This window comes from Oncorhynchus mykiss, chromosome 25, assembly GCF_013265735.2.
Source record: "Oncorhynchus mykiss isolate Arlee chromosome 25, USDA_OmykA_1.1, whole genome shotgun sequence".
NCBI classification, from domain to species: Eukaryota; Metazoa; Chordata; class Actinopteri; order Salmoniformes; family Salmonidae; genus Oncorhynchus; species Oncorhynchus mykiss.
The window spans coordinates 25,998,544-26,017,091 of NC_048589.1; the positions used below are offsets into that span (position 1 = coordinate 25,998,544).

General features: G+C 43.8%; 1 protein-coding gene across 1 annotated transcript in view; it reads left to right on the top strand.

The window, feature by feature from the left end:
• The first annotated feature begins 1,157 nt into the window (after nucleotides 1–1,157).
• The window catches only part of LOC110504216 (CDAN1-interacting nuclease 1-like), an 89,664-nt gene continuing 72,273 nt past the window's right edge, over nucleotides 1,158–18,548 (top strand). The window contains exons 1-2 of the mRNA XM_036962269.1: nucleotides 1,158–1,242; nucleotides 2,743–2,848. Coding sequence (XP_036818164.1) covers nucleotides 1,158–1,242; nucleotides 2,743–2,848 — 191 coding nt within the window. The remainder of the gene's footprint in view (nucleotides 1,243–2,742; nucleotides 2,849–18,548) is intronic.

Below are 18,548 nucleotides of genomic sequence, written 5' to 3' on the forward strand. Positions count from 1 at the left end.
TAATCACGCGGTTGACCATGTGAATTGGTAATTTCCCCTCCAGCAACAATAGAGGCTTTTCAAACGTGTCTTCTAGGTTAGTGTTGCCCTCCCCCCTAACACTATTGTCTTGTCCAGAGGCTCTATGTCAAGGTAGTGAGTGTCCAGGTGTGAAATTTCACCCCATCAGATGAGTGATGAAGAAAACAAGTCATTCCCCCGTCATTAAGAAGATATTATTTATTTGGGCCGGCGGTGCTGACCTTTCTCCAGGCCTGCGTGGAGTACTGTTCGAAAACTGTCAGAGTTTGGGGGCCATGGAGGCAGCCCTGCCTCACGCCACCCGGCCTGATAAATGGATTGGAAATAAGCTCCCCGACAGTGGGGACGGACCATTAATTTTAATCAAAGGTGGTGTAAAAAGGCGATCAGCCTCGCATGACAATGTCAACAGCCCGGTAGGTGTTAGGAGAGAGACCACACCACACAGCCCCTCCACCACCACTATGGACCTCTGGGTGGAGGCTGCCTGCCACAGACCTTCGCTTCTCCTCTTTCAACCCCCCCACCCCACACCTTCCCTCTCCCCCTCTCTGGCCCATTAGTCGAGCTTGGCTGGCTACGAAGAGGCAGGCCTCCGGAATTGAATGACCTGGTCAGCCTGAGATTTAATGGAGAAATCAGGTGTTGGGCGGATAATGGCCGAAGCGCGCCAGGAGTCAAGGACAATGGCTGCGGCCCGTGCAGGCAGGGGTCAGGCTCACAGCGGCTATAATGCCAACCCTTGTCTGTCCCCTTTATGCTTTATGAAGCTCCACCAACCCATCTACTGCTGAAGCTAGTGGAGAGTGGAGTAACTACCAGGCTTTATAGACATTGTGCAGTGGTTCCGCAGTAAGTGTCAGATATAGTTAATGGTTTCACTGTTTCCTGCTGTCCTAGGCTGTGTCTCGGTGCTTTTGCAACTGAGCTTTTGTTATCACTGCTGTGGTGGTAAAGAAAGGCATCTTGGGTAAAATATGCTGGTAAGTGTGAAATGGCTACTGGGGCCATGAAGGGTCAATCTGTAGAAAATAGAATCTAAGGTAAAACATGTGAGTGCATAAAACATACACTTTAGGTTGTCACCAAATAAGTGCCCATGTTTCTTTATCTCTATGATATGGTCAAATGCCAAAATGACTGTGATTGCTGCAGATGAAACCAACTGTGAACCAAATGTTATGACAAAGACGCCTGACATTATCCTGGAGGTGCCAATTGGTACGTATCTATTTACATTATTAATGTCAATGATTTTATTTCATTTTGATGTGTAAATACTATGGTCAGTTGGCTATGATAGCTAGTCTTTTACAGTTCTCTTGAATATTTACAAGGGTGTGTCTCCTCCTGTCTCAGCCTCCAGTATTTATGCTGCAGTAGTTTATGTGTCGGGGGGCTAGGGTCAGTTTGTTATATCTGGAGTACTTCTCCTGTCCTATTCGGTGTCCTGTGTGAATCTAAGTGTGCATTCTCTAATTCTCTCCTTCTCTCTTTCTTTCTCTCTCTCGGAGGACCTGAGCCCTAGGACCATGCCCCAGGACTACCTGACATGATGACTCCTTGCTGTCCCCAGTCCACCTGGCCGTGCTGCTGCTCCAGTTTCAACTGTTCTGCCTTATTATTATTCGACCATGCTGGTCATTTATGAACATTTGAACATCTTGGCCATGTTCTGTTATAATCTCCACCCGGCACAGCCAGAAGAGGACTGGCCATCCCACATATGCTCTCTCTAATTCTCTCTTTCTTTCTCTCTCTCGGAGGACCTGAGCCCTAGGACCATGCCCCAGGAATACCTGACATGATGACTCCTTGCTGTCCCCAGTCCACCTGACCGTGCTGCTGCTCCAGTTTAAACTGTTCTGCCTTATTATTATTCGACCATGCTGGTCATTTATGAACATTTGAACATCTTGGCCATGTTCTGTTATAATCTCCACCCGGCACAGCCAGAAGAGGACTGGCCATCCCACATATGCTCTCTCTAATTCTCTCTTTCTTTCTCTCTCTCGGAGGACCTGAGCCCTAGGACCATGCCCCAGGAATACCTGACATGATGACTCCTTGCTGTCCCCAGTCCACCTGACCGTGCTGCTGCTCCAGTTTCAACTGTTCTGCCTTATTATTATTCGACCATGCTGGTCATTTATGAACATTTGAACATCCTGGCCATGTTCTGTTATAAACTCCACCCGGCACAGCCAGAAGAGGACTGGCCACCCCACATAGCCTGGTTGCTCTCTAGGTTTCTTCCTAGGTTTTGGCCTTTCTAGGTAGTTACACCTGCATTGCTTGCTATTTGGGGTTTTAGGCTGGGTTTCTGTACAGCACTTTGAGATATCAGCTGATGAACGAAGGGCTATATAAATCAATTTGATTTGATTTGATTTGATTTGAAGCCTTTCTCGTAACAATACACATTTCCTTCCATGCTAGTTGCCATTCTAGTTGATATCACTGAAAAGCTTAAAAGTTAATTTAGCACAAAAATGTCACGTCTCCTCCAAATGCTAGTTGTGTGACTTGCCAGATTACACTGGCTGATTGTTGCAGTCTACAATATAATACGTTAATACAGTGTGCTTGTGTTTTTTATTAGAATGGGCCGATAGACACTCAAAAGCACTGTTCTCAATTGGAAACATCTTATCTTGAGGTTAGACCAGGGTAAATCCACAGATCTGACTATCCTACGACCTTTGTGTTTTCTTGTTTCAGCTGTGGAAGACCATATCGTCCACTGGATTGAGAGAAGGGCCTTGTTTGGGCATGACCACAGCTTTTGCACCTACCTGAACAAGCAGTTCTATAGCTACTGGAAAAGGTATGTCTTCTAGTAGGACTACATCACAACACTAGTCACATCCATCCTGGTCCTGGGGTCTGAATGAACATACATGTAGTAGGACTACATTACAACACTAGTCACATCCATCCTGGTCCTGGGGTCTGAATGAACATACATGTAGTAGGACTACATTACAACACTAGTCACATCCATCCTGGTCCTGGGGTCTGAATGAACATACATGTAGTAGGACTACATTACAACACTAGTCACATCCATCCTGGTCCTGGGGTCTGAATGAACATACATGTAGTAGGACTACATTACAACACTAGTCACATCCATCCTGGTCCTGCAGTCTGAATGAACATACATGTAGTAGGACTACATTACAACACTAGTCACATCCATCCTGGTCCTGGGGTCTGAATTTACATACATGTAGTAGGACTACATTACAACCTAGTCACATCCATCCTGGTCCTGGGGTCTGAATGAACATACATGTAGTAGGACTACATTACAACACTAGTCACATCCATCCTGGTCCTGGGGTCTGAATGAACATACATGTAGTAGGACTACATTACAACACTAGTCACATCCATCCTGGTCCTGGGGTCGGATGAACATACATGTAGTAGGACTACATTACAACACTAGTCACATCCATCCTGGTCCTGGGGTCTGAATGAACATACATGTAGTAGGACTACATTACAACACTAGTCACATCCATCCTGGTCCTGGGGTCTGAATGAACATACATGAAGTATGACTACATTACAACACTAGTGACATCCATCCTGATCCTGGGGTCTGAATGAACATACATGTAGTAGGACTACATTACAACACTAGTCACATCCATCCTGGTCCTGGGGTCTGAATGAACATACATGAAGTATGACTACATTACAACACTAGTCAAATCCATCCTGCTCCTGGGGTCTGAATGAACATACATGTAGTAGGACTACATTACAACACTAGTCACATCCATCCTGGTCCTGGGGTCTGAATGAACATACATGTAGTAGGACTACATTACAACACTAGTCACATTCATCCTGGTCCTGCAGTCTGAATGAACATACATGTAGTAGAACTACATTACAACACTAGTCACATCCATCCTGGTCCTGGGGTCTGAATGAACATACATGTAGTAGGACTACATTACAACACTAGTCACATCCATCCTGGTCCTGGGGTCTGAATGAACATACATGTAGTAGGACTACATTACAACACTAGTCACATCCATCCTGGTCCTGGGGTCTGAATGAACATACATGTAGTAGGACTACATTACAACACTAGTCACATCCATCCTGGTCCTGGGGTCTGAATGAACATACATGTAGTAGGACTACATTACAACACTAGTCACATCCATCCTGGTCCTGCAGTCTGAATGAACATACATGTAGTAGGACTACATTACAACACTAGTCACATCCATCCTGGTCCTGGGGTCTGAATTTACATACATGTAGTAGGACTACATTACAACCTAGTCACATCCATCCTGGTCCTGGGGTCTGAATGAACATACATGTAGTAGGACTACATTACAACACTAGTCACATCCATCCTGGTCCTGGGGTCTGAATGAACATACATGTAGTAGGACTACATTACAACACTAGTCACATCCATCCTGGTCCTGGGGTCTGAATGAACATACATGTAGTAGGACTACATTACAACACTAGTCACATCCATCCTGGTCCTGGGGTCTGAATGAACATGCAAATAGTAGTACTACATTACAACACTAGTCACATCGATCCTGGTCCTGGGGTCTGAATGAACATACATGTAGTAGGACTACATTACAACACTAGTCACATCCATCCTGGTCCTGGGGTCGGATGAACATACATGTAGTAGGACTACATTACAACACTAGTCACATCCATCCTGGTCCTGGGATCTGAATGAACATACATGTAGTAGGACTACATTACAACACTAGTCACATCCATCCTGGTCCTGGGGTCTGAATGAACATACATGAAGTATGACTACATTACAACACTAGTGACATCCATCCTGATCCTGGGGTCTGAATGAACATACATGTAGTAGGACTACATTACAACACTAGTCACATCCATCCTGCTCCTGGGGTCTGAATGAACATACATGTAGTAGGACTACATTACAACACTAGTCACATCCATCCTGGTCCTGCAGTCTGAATGAACATACATGTAGTAGGACTACATTACAACACTAGTCACATTCATCCTGGTCCTGCAGTCTGAATGAACATACATGTAGTAGAACTACATTACAACACTAGTCACATCCATCCTGGTCCTGGGGTCTGAATGAACATACATGTAGTATGACTACATTACAACACTAGTGACATCCATCCTGATCCTGGGGTCTGAATGAACATACATGTAGTAGGACTACATTACAACACTAGTCACATCCATCCTGGTCCTGGGGTCTGAATGAACATACATGTAGTAGGACTACATTACAACACTAGTCACATCCATCCTGGTCCTGCAGTCTGAATGAACATACATGTAGTAGGACTACATTACAACACTAGTCACATCCATCCTGGTCCTGGGGTCTGAATTAACATACATGTAGTAGGACTACATTACAACACTAGTCACATCCAGCCTGGTCCTGGGGTCTGAATGAACATACATGTAGTATGACTACATTACAACACTAGTGACATCCATCCTGATCCTGGGGTCTGAATGAACATACATGTAGTAGGACTACATTACAACACTAGTGACATCCATCCTGGTCCTGGGGTCTAAATGAACATACATGTAGTAGGACTACATTACAACACTAGTCACATCCATCCTGGTCCTGGGGTCTGAATGAACATACATGTAGTAGGACTACATTACAACACTAGTCACATCCATCCTGATCCTGGGGTCTGAATGAACATACATGTAGTAGGACTACATTACAACACTAGTCACATCCATCCTGGTCCTGGGGTCTGAATGAACATACATGAAGTAGGACTACATTACAACACTAGTCACATCCATCCTGGTCCTGGGGTCTAAATGAACATACATGTAGTCTGACTGCATTACAACACTAGTCACATCCATCCTGGTCCTGGGGTCTGAATGAACATACATGTAGTAGGACCACATTACAGCCTAGTCACATCCATCCTGGTCCTGGGGTCTGAATGAACATACATGTAGTAGGACTACATTACAACACTAGTTACATCCATCCTGGTCCTGGGGTCTGAATGAACATACATGTAGTAGGACCACATTACAGCCTAGTCACATCCATCCTGGTCCTGGGGTCTGAATGAACATACATGTAGTAGGACTACATTACAACACTAGTTACATCCATCCTGGTCCTGGGGTCTGAATGAACATACCTGAAGCATGACTACATTACAACACTAGTCACATCCATCCTGGTCCTGGGGTCTGAATGAACATACATGTAGTAGGACTACATTACAACACTAGTCACATCCATCCTGATCCTGGGGTCTGAATGAACATACATGTAGTAGGACTACATTACAACACTAGTCACATCCATCCTGGTCCTGGGGTCTGAATTAACATACATGTAGTATGACTACATTACAACACTAGTCACATCCATCCTGGTCCTGGGGTCTGAATGAACATACATGTAGTAGGACTACATTACAACACTAGTCACATCCATCCTGGTCCTGGGGTCTGAATGAACATACATGTAGTAGGACCACATTACAGCCTAGTCACATCCATCTTGGTCCTGGGGTCTGAATGAACATACATGTAGTAGGACTACATTACAACACTAGTTACATCCATCCTGGTCCTGGGGTCTGAATGAACATACCTGAAGCATGACTACATTACAACACTAGTCACATCCATCCTGGTCCTGGGGTCTGAATGAACATACATGTAGTAGGACTACATTACAACACTAGTCACATCCATCCTGATCCTGGGGTCTGAATGAACATACATGTAGTAGGACTACATTACAACACTAGTCACATCCATCCTGGTCCTGGGGTCTGAATTAACATACATGTAGTATGACTACATTACAACACTAGTCACATCCATCCTGGTCCTGGGGTCTGAATGAACATACATGTAGTAGGACTACATTACAACACTAGTCACATCCATCCTGGTCCTGGGGTCTGAATGAACATACATGTAGTAGGACTACATTACAACACTAGTCACATCCATCCTGGTCCTGGGGTCTGAATTTACATACATGTAGTAGGACTACATTACAACCTAGTCACATCCATCCTGGTCCTGGGGTCTGAATGAACATACATGTAGTAGGACTACATTACAACACTAGTCACATCCATCCTGGTCCTGGGGTCTGAATGAACATACATGTAGTAGGACTACATTACAACACTATTCACATCCATCCTGGTCCTGGGGTCTGAATGAACATACATGTAGTAGGACTACATTACAACACTAGTCACATCCATCCTGGTCCTGGGGTCTGAATGAACATACAAATAGTAGTACTACATTACAACACTAGTCACATCGATCCTGGTCCTGGGGTCTGAATGAACATACATGTAGTAGGACTACATTACAACACTAGTCACATCCATCCTGGTCCTGGGGTCGGATGAACATACATGTAGTAGGACTACATTACAACACTAGTCACATCCATCCTGGTCCTGGGGTCTGAATGAACATACATGTAGTAGGACTACATTACAACACTAGTCACATCCATCCTGGTCCTGGGGTCTCAATGAACATACATGAAGTATGACTACATTACAACACTAGTCACATCCATCCTGGTCCTGGGTCTGAATGAACATACATGTAGTATGACTACATTACAACACTAGTCACATCCATCCTGGTCCTGGGGTCTGAATGAACATACATGTATTAGGACTACATTACAACACTAGTCACATCCATCCTGGTCCTGGGGTCTGAATGAACATACATGTAGTAGGACTAATTTACAACACTAGTCACATCCATCCTGGTCCTGGGGTCTGAATGAACATACATGAAGTAGGACTATATTACAACACTAGTCACATCCAGCCTGGTCCTGGGGTCTGAATGAACATACATGTATTAGGACTACATTACAACACTAGTCACATCCATCCTGGTCCTGGGGTCTGAATGAACATACATGTAGTATGACTAATTTACAACACTAGTCACATCCATCCTGGTCCTGGGGTCTGAATGAACATACATGAAGTAGGACTATATTACAACACTAGTCACATCCATCCTGGTCCTGGGGTCTGAATGAACATACATGTAGTAGGACTACATTACAACACTAGTCACATCCATCCTGGTCCTGGGGTCTGAATTTACATACATGTAGTAGGACTACATTACAACCTAGTCACATCCATCCTGGTCCTGGGGTCTGAATGAACATACATGTAGTAGGACTACATTACAACACTAGTCACATCCATCCTGGTCCTGGGGTCTGAATGAACATACATGTAGTAGGACTACATTACAACACTATTCACATCCATCCTGGTCCTGGGGTCTGAATGAACATACATGTAGTAGGACTACATTACAACACTAGTCACATCCATCCTGGTCCTGGGGTCTGAATGAACATACAAATAGTAGTACTACATTACAACACTAGTCACATCGATCCTGGTCCTGGGGTCTGAATGAACATACATGTAGTAGGACTACATTACAACACTAGTCACATCCATCCTGGTCCTGGGGTCGGATGAACATACATGTAGTAGGACTACATTACAACACTAGTCACATCCATCCTGGTCCTGGGGTCTGAATGAACATACATGTAGTAGGACTACATTACAACACTAGTCACATCCATCCTGGTCCTGGGGTCTCAATGAACATACATGAAGTATGACTACATTACAACACTAGTCACATCCATCCTGGTCCTGGGTCTGAATGAACATACATGTAGTATGACTACATTACAACACTAGTCACATCCATCCTGGTCCTGGGGTCTGAATGAACATACATGTATTAGGACTACATTACAACACTAGTCACATCCATCCTGGTCCTGGGGTCTGAATGAACATACATGTAGTAGGACTAATTTACAACACTAGTCACATCCATCCTGGTCCTGGGGTCTGAATGAACATACATGAAGTAGGACTATATTACAACACTAGTCACATCCAGCCTGGTCCTGGGGTCTGAATGAACATACATGTATTAGGACTACATTACAACACTAGTCACATCCATCCTGATCCTGGGGTCTGAATGAACATACATGTAGTAGGACTACATTACAACACTAGTCACATCCATCCTGCTCCTGGGGTCTGAATGAACATACATGTAGTAGGACTACATTACAACACTAGTCACATCCATCCTGGTCCTGGGGTCTGAATGAACATACATGTAGTAGGACTACATTACAACACTAGTCACATTCATCCTGGTCCTGCAGTCTGAATGAACATACATGTAGTAGAACTACATTACAACACTAGTCACATCCATCCTGGTCCTGGGGTCTGAATGAACATACATGTAGTAGGACTACATTACAACACTAGTCACATCCATCCTGGTCCTGGGGTCTGAATGAACATACATGTAGTAGGACTACATTACAACACTAGTCACATCCATCCTGGTCCTGGGGTCTGAATGAACATACATGTAGTAGGACTACATTACAACACTAGTCACATCCATCCTGGTCCTGGGGTCTGAATGAACATACATGTAGTAGGACTACATTACAACACTAGTCACATCCATCCTGGTCCTGCAGTCTGAATGAACATACATGTAGTAGGACTACATTACAACACTAGTCACATCCATCCTGGTCCTGGGGTCTGAATTTACATACATGTAGTAGGACTACATTACAACCTAGTCACATCCATCCTGGTCCTGGGGTCTGAATGAACATACATGTAGTAGGACTACATTACAACACTAGTCACATCCATCCTGGTCCTGGGGTCTGAATGAACATACATGTAGTAGGACTACATTACAACACTAGTCACATCCATCCTGGTCCTGGGGTCTGAATGAACATACATGTAGTAGGACTACATTACAACACTAGTCACATCCATCCTGGTCCTGGGGTCTGAATGAACATGCAAATAGTAGTACTACATTACAACACTAGTCACATCGATCCTGGTCCTGGGGTCTGAATGAACATACATGTAGTAGGACTACATTACAACACTAGTCACATCCATCCTGGTCCTGGGGTCGGATGAACATACATGTAGTAGGACTACATTATAACACTAGTCACATCCATCCTGGTCCTGGGATCTGAATGAACATACATGTAGTAGGACTACATTACAACACTAGTCACATCCATCCTGGTCCTGGGGTCTGAATGAACATACATGAAGTATGACTACATTACAACACTAGTGACATCCATCCTGATCCTGGGGTCTGAATGAACATACATGTAGTAGGACTACATTACAACACTAGTCACATCCATCCTGCTCCTGGGGTCTGAATGAACATACATGTAGTAGGACTACATTACAACACTAGTCACATCCATCCTGGTCCTGCAGTCTGAATGAACATACATGTAGTAGGACTACATTACAACACTAGTCACATTCATCCTGGTCCTGCAGTCTGAATGAACATACATGTATTAGGACTACATTACAACACTAGTCACATCCATCCTGATCCTGGGGTCTGAATGAACATACATGTAGTAGGACTACATTACAACACTAGTCACATCCATCCTGCTCCTGGGGTCTGAATGAACATACATGTAGTAGGACTACATTACAACACTAGTCACATCCATCCTGGTCCTGGGGTCTGAATGAACATACATGTAGTAGGACTACATTACAACACTAGTCACATTCATCCTGGTCCTGCAGTCTGAATGAACATACATGTAGTAGAACTACATTACAACACTAGTCACATCCATCCTGGTCCTGGGGTCTGAATGAACATACATGTAGTAGGACTACATTACAACACTAGTCACATCCATCCTGGTCCTGGGGTCTGAATGAACATACATGTAGTAGGACTACATTACAACACTAGTCACATCCATCCTGGTCCTGGGGTCTGAATGAACATACATGTAGTAGGACTACATTACAACACTAGTCACATCCATCCTGGTCCTGGGGTCTGAATGAACATACATGTAGTAGGACTACATTACAACACTAGTCACATCCATCCTGGTCCTGCAGTCTGAATGAACATACATGTAGTAGGACTACATTACAACACTAGTCACATCCATCCTGGTCCTGGGGTCTGAATTTACATACATGTAGTAGGACTACATTACAACCTAGTCACATCCATCCTGGTCCTGGGGTCTGAATGAACATACATGTAGTAGGACTACATTACAACACTAGTCACATCCATCCTGGTCCTGGGGTCTGAATGAACATACATGTAGTAGGACTACATTACAACACTAGTCACATCCATCCTGGTCCTGGGGTCTGAATGAACATACATGTAGTAGGACTACATTACAACACTAGTCACATCCATCCTGGTCCTGGGGTCTGAATGAACATGCAAATAGTAGTACTACATTACAACACTAGTCACATCGATCCTGGTCCTGGGGTCTGAATGAACATACATGTAGTAGGACTACATTACAACACTAGTCACATCCATCCTGGTCCTGGGGTCGGATGAACATACATGTAGTAGGACTACATTACAACACTAGTCACATCCATCCTGGTCCTGGGATCTGAATGAACATACATGTAGTAGGACTACATTACAACACTAGTCACATCCATCCTGGTCCTGGGGTCTGAATGAACATACATGAAGTATGACTACATTACAACACTAGTGACATCCATCCTGATCCTGGGGTCTGAATGAACATACATGTAGTAGGACTACATTACAACACTAGTCACATCCATCCTGCTCCTGGGGTCTGAATGAACATACATGTAGTAGGACTACATTACAACACTAGTCACATCCATCCTGGTCCTGCAGTCTGAATGAACATACATGTAGTAGGACTACATTACAACACTAGTCACATTCATCCTGGTCCTGCAGTCTGAATGAACATACATGTAGTAGAACTACATTACAACACTAGTCACATCCATCCTGGTCCTGGGGTCTGAATGAACATACATGTAGTATGACTACATTACAACACTAGTGACATCCATCCTGATCCTGGGGTCTGAATGAACATACATGTAGTAGGACTACATTACAACACTAGTCACATCCATCCTGGTCCTGGGGTCTGAATGAACATACATGTAGTAGGACTACATTACAACACTAGTCACATCCATCCTGGTCCTGCAGTCTGAATGAACATACATGTAGTAGGACTACATTACAACACTAGTCACATCCATCCTGGTCCTGGGGTCTGAATTAACATACATGTAGTAGGACTACATTACAACACTAGTCACATCCAGCCTGGTCCTGGGGTCTGAATGAACATACATGTAGTATGACTACATTACAACACTAGTGACATCCATCCTGATCCTGGGGTCTGAATGAACATACATGTAGTAGGACTACATTACAACACTAGTGACATCCATCCTGGTCCTGGGGTCTAAATGAACATACATGTAGTAGGACTACATTACAACACTAGTCACATCCATCCTGGTCCTGGGGTCTGAATGAACATACATGTAGTAGGACTACATTACAACACTAGTCACATCCATCCTGATCCTGGGGTCTGAATGAACATACATGTAGTAGGACTACATTACAACACTAGTCACATCCATCCTGGTCCTGGGGTCTGAATGAACATACATGAAGTAGGACTACATTACAACACTAGTCACATCCATCCTGGTCCTGGGGTCTAAATGAACATACATGTAGTCTGACTGCATTACAACACTAGTCACATCCATCCTGGTCCTGGGGTCTGAATGAACATACATGTAGTAGGACCACATTACAGCCTAGTCACATCCATCCTGGTCCTGGGGTCTGAATGAACATACATGTAGTAGGACTACATTACAACACTAGTTACATCCATCCTGGTCCTGGGGTCTGAATGAACATACATGTAGTAGGACCACATTACAGCCTAGTCACATCCATCCTGGTCCTGGGGTCTGAATGAACATACATGTAGTAGGACTACATTACAACACTAGTTACATCCATCCTGGTCCTGGGGTCTGAATGAACATACCTGAAGCATGACTACATTACAACACTAGTCACATCCATCCTGGTCCTGGGGTCTGAATGAACATACATGTAGTAGGACTACATTACAACACTAGTCACATCCATCCTGATCCTGGGGTCTGAATGAACATACATGTAGTAGGACTACATTACAACACTAGTCACATCCATCCTGGTCCTGGGGTCTGAATTAACATACATGTAGTATGACTACATTACAACACTAGTCACATCCATCCTGGTCCTGGGGTCTGAATGAACATACATGTAGTAGGACTACATTACAACCCTAGTCACATCCATCCTGGTCCTGGGGTCTGAATTAACATACATGTAGTAGGACCACATTACAGCCTAGTCACATCCATCCTGGTCCTGGGGTCTGAATGAACATACATGTAGTAGGACTACATTACAACACTAGTTACATCCATCCTGGTCCTGGGGTCTGAATGAACATACCTGAAGCATGACTACATTACAACACTAGTCACATCCATCCTGGTCCTGGGGTCTGAATGAACATACATGTAGTAGGACTACATTACAACACTAGTCACATCCATCCTGATCCTGGGGTCTGAATGAACATACATGTAGTAGGACTACATTACAACACTAGTCACATCCATCCTGGTCCTGGGGTCTGAATTAACATACATGTAGTATGACTACATTACAACACTAGTCACATCCATCCTGGTCCTGGGGTCTGAATGAACATACATGTAGTAGGACTACATTACAACACTAGTCACATCCATCCTGGTCCTGGGGTCTGAATGAACATACATGTAGTAGGACTACATTACAACACTAGTCACATCCATCCTGGTCCTGGGGTCTGAATTTACATACATGTAGTAGGACTACATTACAACCTAGTCACATCCATCCTGGTCCTGGGGTCTGAATGAACATACATGTAGTAGGACTACATTACAACACTAGTCACATCCATCCTGGTCCTGGGGTCTGAATGAACATACATGTAGTAGGACTACATTACAACACTATTCACATCCATCCTGGTCCTGGGGTCTGAATGAACATACATGTAGTAGGACTACATTACAACACTAGTCACATCCATCCTGGTCCTGGGGTCTGAATGAACATACAAATAGTAGTACTACATTACAACACTAGTCACATCGATCCTGGTCCTGGGGTCTGAATGAACATACATGTAGTAGGACTACATTACAACACTAGTCACATCCATCCTGGTCCTGGGGTCGGATGAACATACATGTAGTAGGACTACATTACAACACTAGTCACATCCATCCTGGTCCTGGGGTCTGAATGAACATACATGTAGTAGGACTACATTACAACACTAGTCACATCCATCCTGGTCCTGGGGTCTCAATGAACATACATGAAGTATGACTACATTACAACACTAGTCACATCCATCCTGGTCCTGGGTCTGAATGAACATACATGTAGTATGACTACATTACAACACTAGTCACATCCATCCTGGTCCTGGGGTCTGAATGAACATACATGTATTAGGACTACATTACAACACTAGTCACATCCATCCTGGTCCTGGGGTCTGAATGAACATACATGTAGTAGGACTAATTTACAACACTAGTCACATCCATCCTGGTCCTGGGGTCTGAATGAACATACATGAAGTAGGACTATATTACAACACTAGTCACATCCATCCTGGTCCTGGGGTCTGAATGAACATACATGAAGTATGACTACATTACAACACTAGTGACATCCATCCTGATCCTGGGGTCTGAATGAACATACATGTAGTAGGACTACATTACAACACTAGTCACATCCATCCTGCTCCTGGGGTCTGAATGAACATACATGTAGTAGGACTACATTACAACACTAGTCACATCCATCCTGGTCCTGCAGTCTGAATGAACATACATGTAGTAGGACTACATTACAACACTAGTCACATTCATCCTGGTCCTGCAGTCTGAATGAACATACATGTAGTAGAACTACATTACAACACTAGTCACATCCATCCTGGTCCTGGGGTCTGAATGAACATACATGTAGTATGACTACATTACAACACTAGTGACATCCATCCTGATCCTGGGGTCTGAATGAACATACATGTAGTAGGACTACATTACAACACTAGTCACATCCATCCTGGTCCTGGGGTCTGAATGAACATACATGTAGTAGGACTACATTACAACACTAGTCACATCCATCCTGGTCCTGCAGTCTGAATGAACATACATGTAGTAGGACTACATTACAACACTAGTCACATCCATCCTGGTCCTGGGGTCTGAATTAACATACATGTAGTAGGACTACATTACAACACTAGTCACATCCAGCCTGGTCCTGGGGTCTGAATGAACATACATGTAGTATGACTACATTACAACACTAGTGACATCCATCCTGATCCTGGGGTCTGAATGAACATACATGTAGTAGGACTACATTACAACACTAGTGACATCCATCCTGGTCCTGGGGTCTAAATGAACATACATGTAGTAGGACTACATTACAACACTAGTCACATCCATCCTGGTCCTGGGGTCTGAATGAACATACATGTAGTAGGACTACATTACAACACTAGTCACATCCATCCTGATCCTGGGGTCTGAATGAACATACATGTAGTAGGACTACTTTACAACACTAGTCACATCCATCCTGGTCCTGGGGTCTGAATGAACATACATGAAGTAGGACTACATTACAACACTAGTCACATCCATCCTGGTCCTGGGGTCTAAATGAACATACATGTAGTCTGACTGCATTACAACACTAGTCACATCCATCCTGGTCCTGGGGTCTGAATGAACATACATGTAGTAGGACCACATTACAGCCTAGTCACATCCATCCTGGTCCTGGGGTCTGAATGAACATACATGTAGTAGGACTACATTACAACACTAGTTACATCCATCCTGGTCCTGGGGTCTGAATGAACATACATGTAGTAGGACCACATTACAGCCTAGTCACATCCATCCTGGTCCTGGGGTCTGAATGAACATACATGTAGTAGGACTACATTACAACACTAGTTACATCCATCCTGGTCCTGGGGTCTGAATGAACATACCTGAAGCATGACTACATTACAACACTAGTCACATCCATCCTGGTCCTGGGGTCTGAATGAACATACATGTAGTAGGACTACATTACAACACTAGTCACATCCATCCTGATCCTGGGGTCTGAATGAACATACATGTAGTAGGACTACATTACAACACTAGTCACATCCATCCTGGTCCTGGGGTCTGAATTAACATACATGTAGTATGACTACATTACAACACTAGTCACATCCATCCTGGTCCTGGGGTCTGAATGAACATACATGTAGTAGGACTACATTACAACACTAGTCACATCCATCCTGGTCCTGGGGTCTGAATGAACATACATGTAGTAGGACCACATTACAGCCTAGTCACATCCATCCTGGTCCTGGGGTCTGAATGAACATACATGTAGTAGGACTACATTACAACACTAGTTACATCCATCCTGGTCCTGGGGTCTGAATGAACATACCTGAAGCATGACTACATTACAACACTAGTCACATCCATCCTGGTCCTGGGGTCTGAATGAACATACATGTAGTAGGACTACATTACAACACTAGTCACATCCATCCTGATCCTGGGGTCTGAATGAACATACATGTAGTAGGACTACATTACAACACTAGTCACATCCATCCTGGTCCTGGGGTCTGAATTAACATACATGTAGTATGACTACATTACAACACTAGTCACATCCATCCTGGTCCTGGGGTCTGAATGAACATACATGTAGTAGGACTACATTACAACACTAGTCACATCCATCCTGGTCCTGGGGTCTGAATGAACATACATGTAGTAGGACCACATTACAGCCTAGTCACATCCATCCTGGTCCTGGGGTCTGAATGAACATACATGTAGTAGGACTACATTACAACACTAGTTACATCCATCCTGGTCCTGGGGTCTGAATGAACATACCTGAAGCATGACTACATTACAACACTAGTCACATCCATCCTGGTCCTGGGGTCTGAATGAACATACATGTAGTAGGACTACATTACAACACTAGTCACATCCATCCTGATCCTGGGGTCTGAATGAACATACATGTAGTAGGACTACATTACAACACTAGTCACATCCATCCTGGTCCTGGGGTCTGAATTAACATACATGTAGTATGACTACATTACAACACTAGTCACATCCATCCTGGTCCTGGGGTCTGAATGAACATACATGTAGTAGGACTACATTACAACACTAGTCACATCCATCCTGGTCCTGCAGTCTGAATGAACATACATGTAGTAGGACTACATTACAACACTAGTCACATCCATCCTGGTCCTGGGGTCTGAATTTACATACATGTAGTAGGACTACATTACAACCTAGTCACATCCATCCTGGTCCTGGGGTCTGAATGAACATACATGTAGTAGGACTACATTACAACACTAGTCACATCCATCCTGGTCCTGGGGTCTGAATGAACATACATGTAGTAGGACTACATTACAACACTATTCACATCCATCCTGGTCCTGGGGTCTGAATGAACATACATGTAGTAGGACTACATTACAACACTAGTCACATCCATCCTGGTCCTGGGGTCTGAATGAACATACAAATAGTAGTACTACATTACAACACTAGTCACATCGATCCTGGTCCTGGGGTCTGAATGAACATACATGTAGTAGGACTACATTACAACACTAGTCACATCCATCCTGGTCCTGGGGTCGGATGAACATACATGTAGTAGGACTACATTACAACACTAGTCACATCCATCCTGGTCCTGGGGTATGAATGAACATACATGTAGTAGGACTACATTACAACACTAGTCACATCCATCCTGGTCCTGGGGTCTCAATGAACATACATGAAGTATGACTACATTACAACACTAGTCACATCCATCCTGGTCCTGGGTCTGAATGAACATACATGTAGTATGACTACATTACAACACTAGTCACATCCATCCTGGTCCTGGGGTCTGAATGAACATACATGTATTAGGACTACATTACAACACTAGTCACATCCATCCTGGTCCTGGGGTCTGAATGAACATACATGTAGTAGGACTAATTTACAACACTAGTCACATCCATCCTGGTCCTGGGGTCTGAATGAACATACATGAAGTAGGACTATATTACAACACTAGTCACATCCAGCCTGGTCCTGGGGTCTGAATGAACATACATGTATTAGGACTACATTACAACACTAGTCACATCCATCCTGGTCCTGGGGTCTGAATGAACATACATGTAGTATGACTAATTTACAACACTAGTCACATCCATCCTGGTCCTGGGGTCTGAATGAACATACATGAAGTAGGACTATATTACAACACTAGTCACATCCATCCTGGTCCTGGGGTCTGAATGAACATACATGTAGTAGGACTAC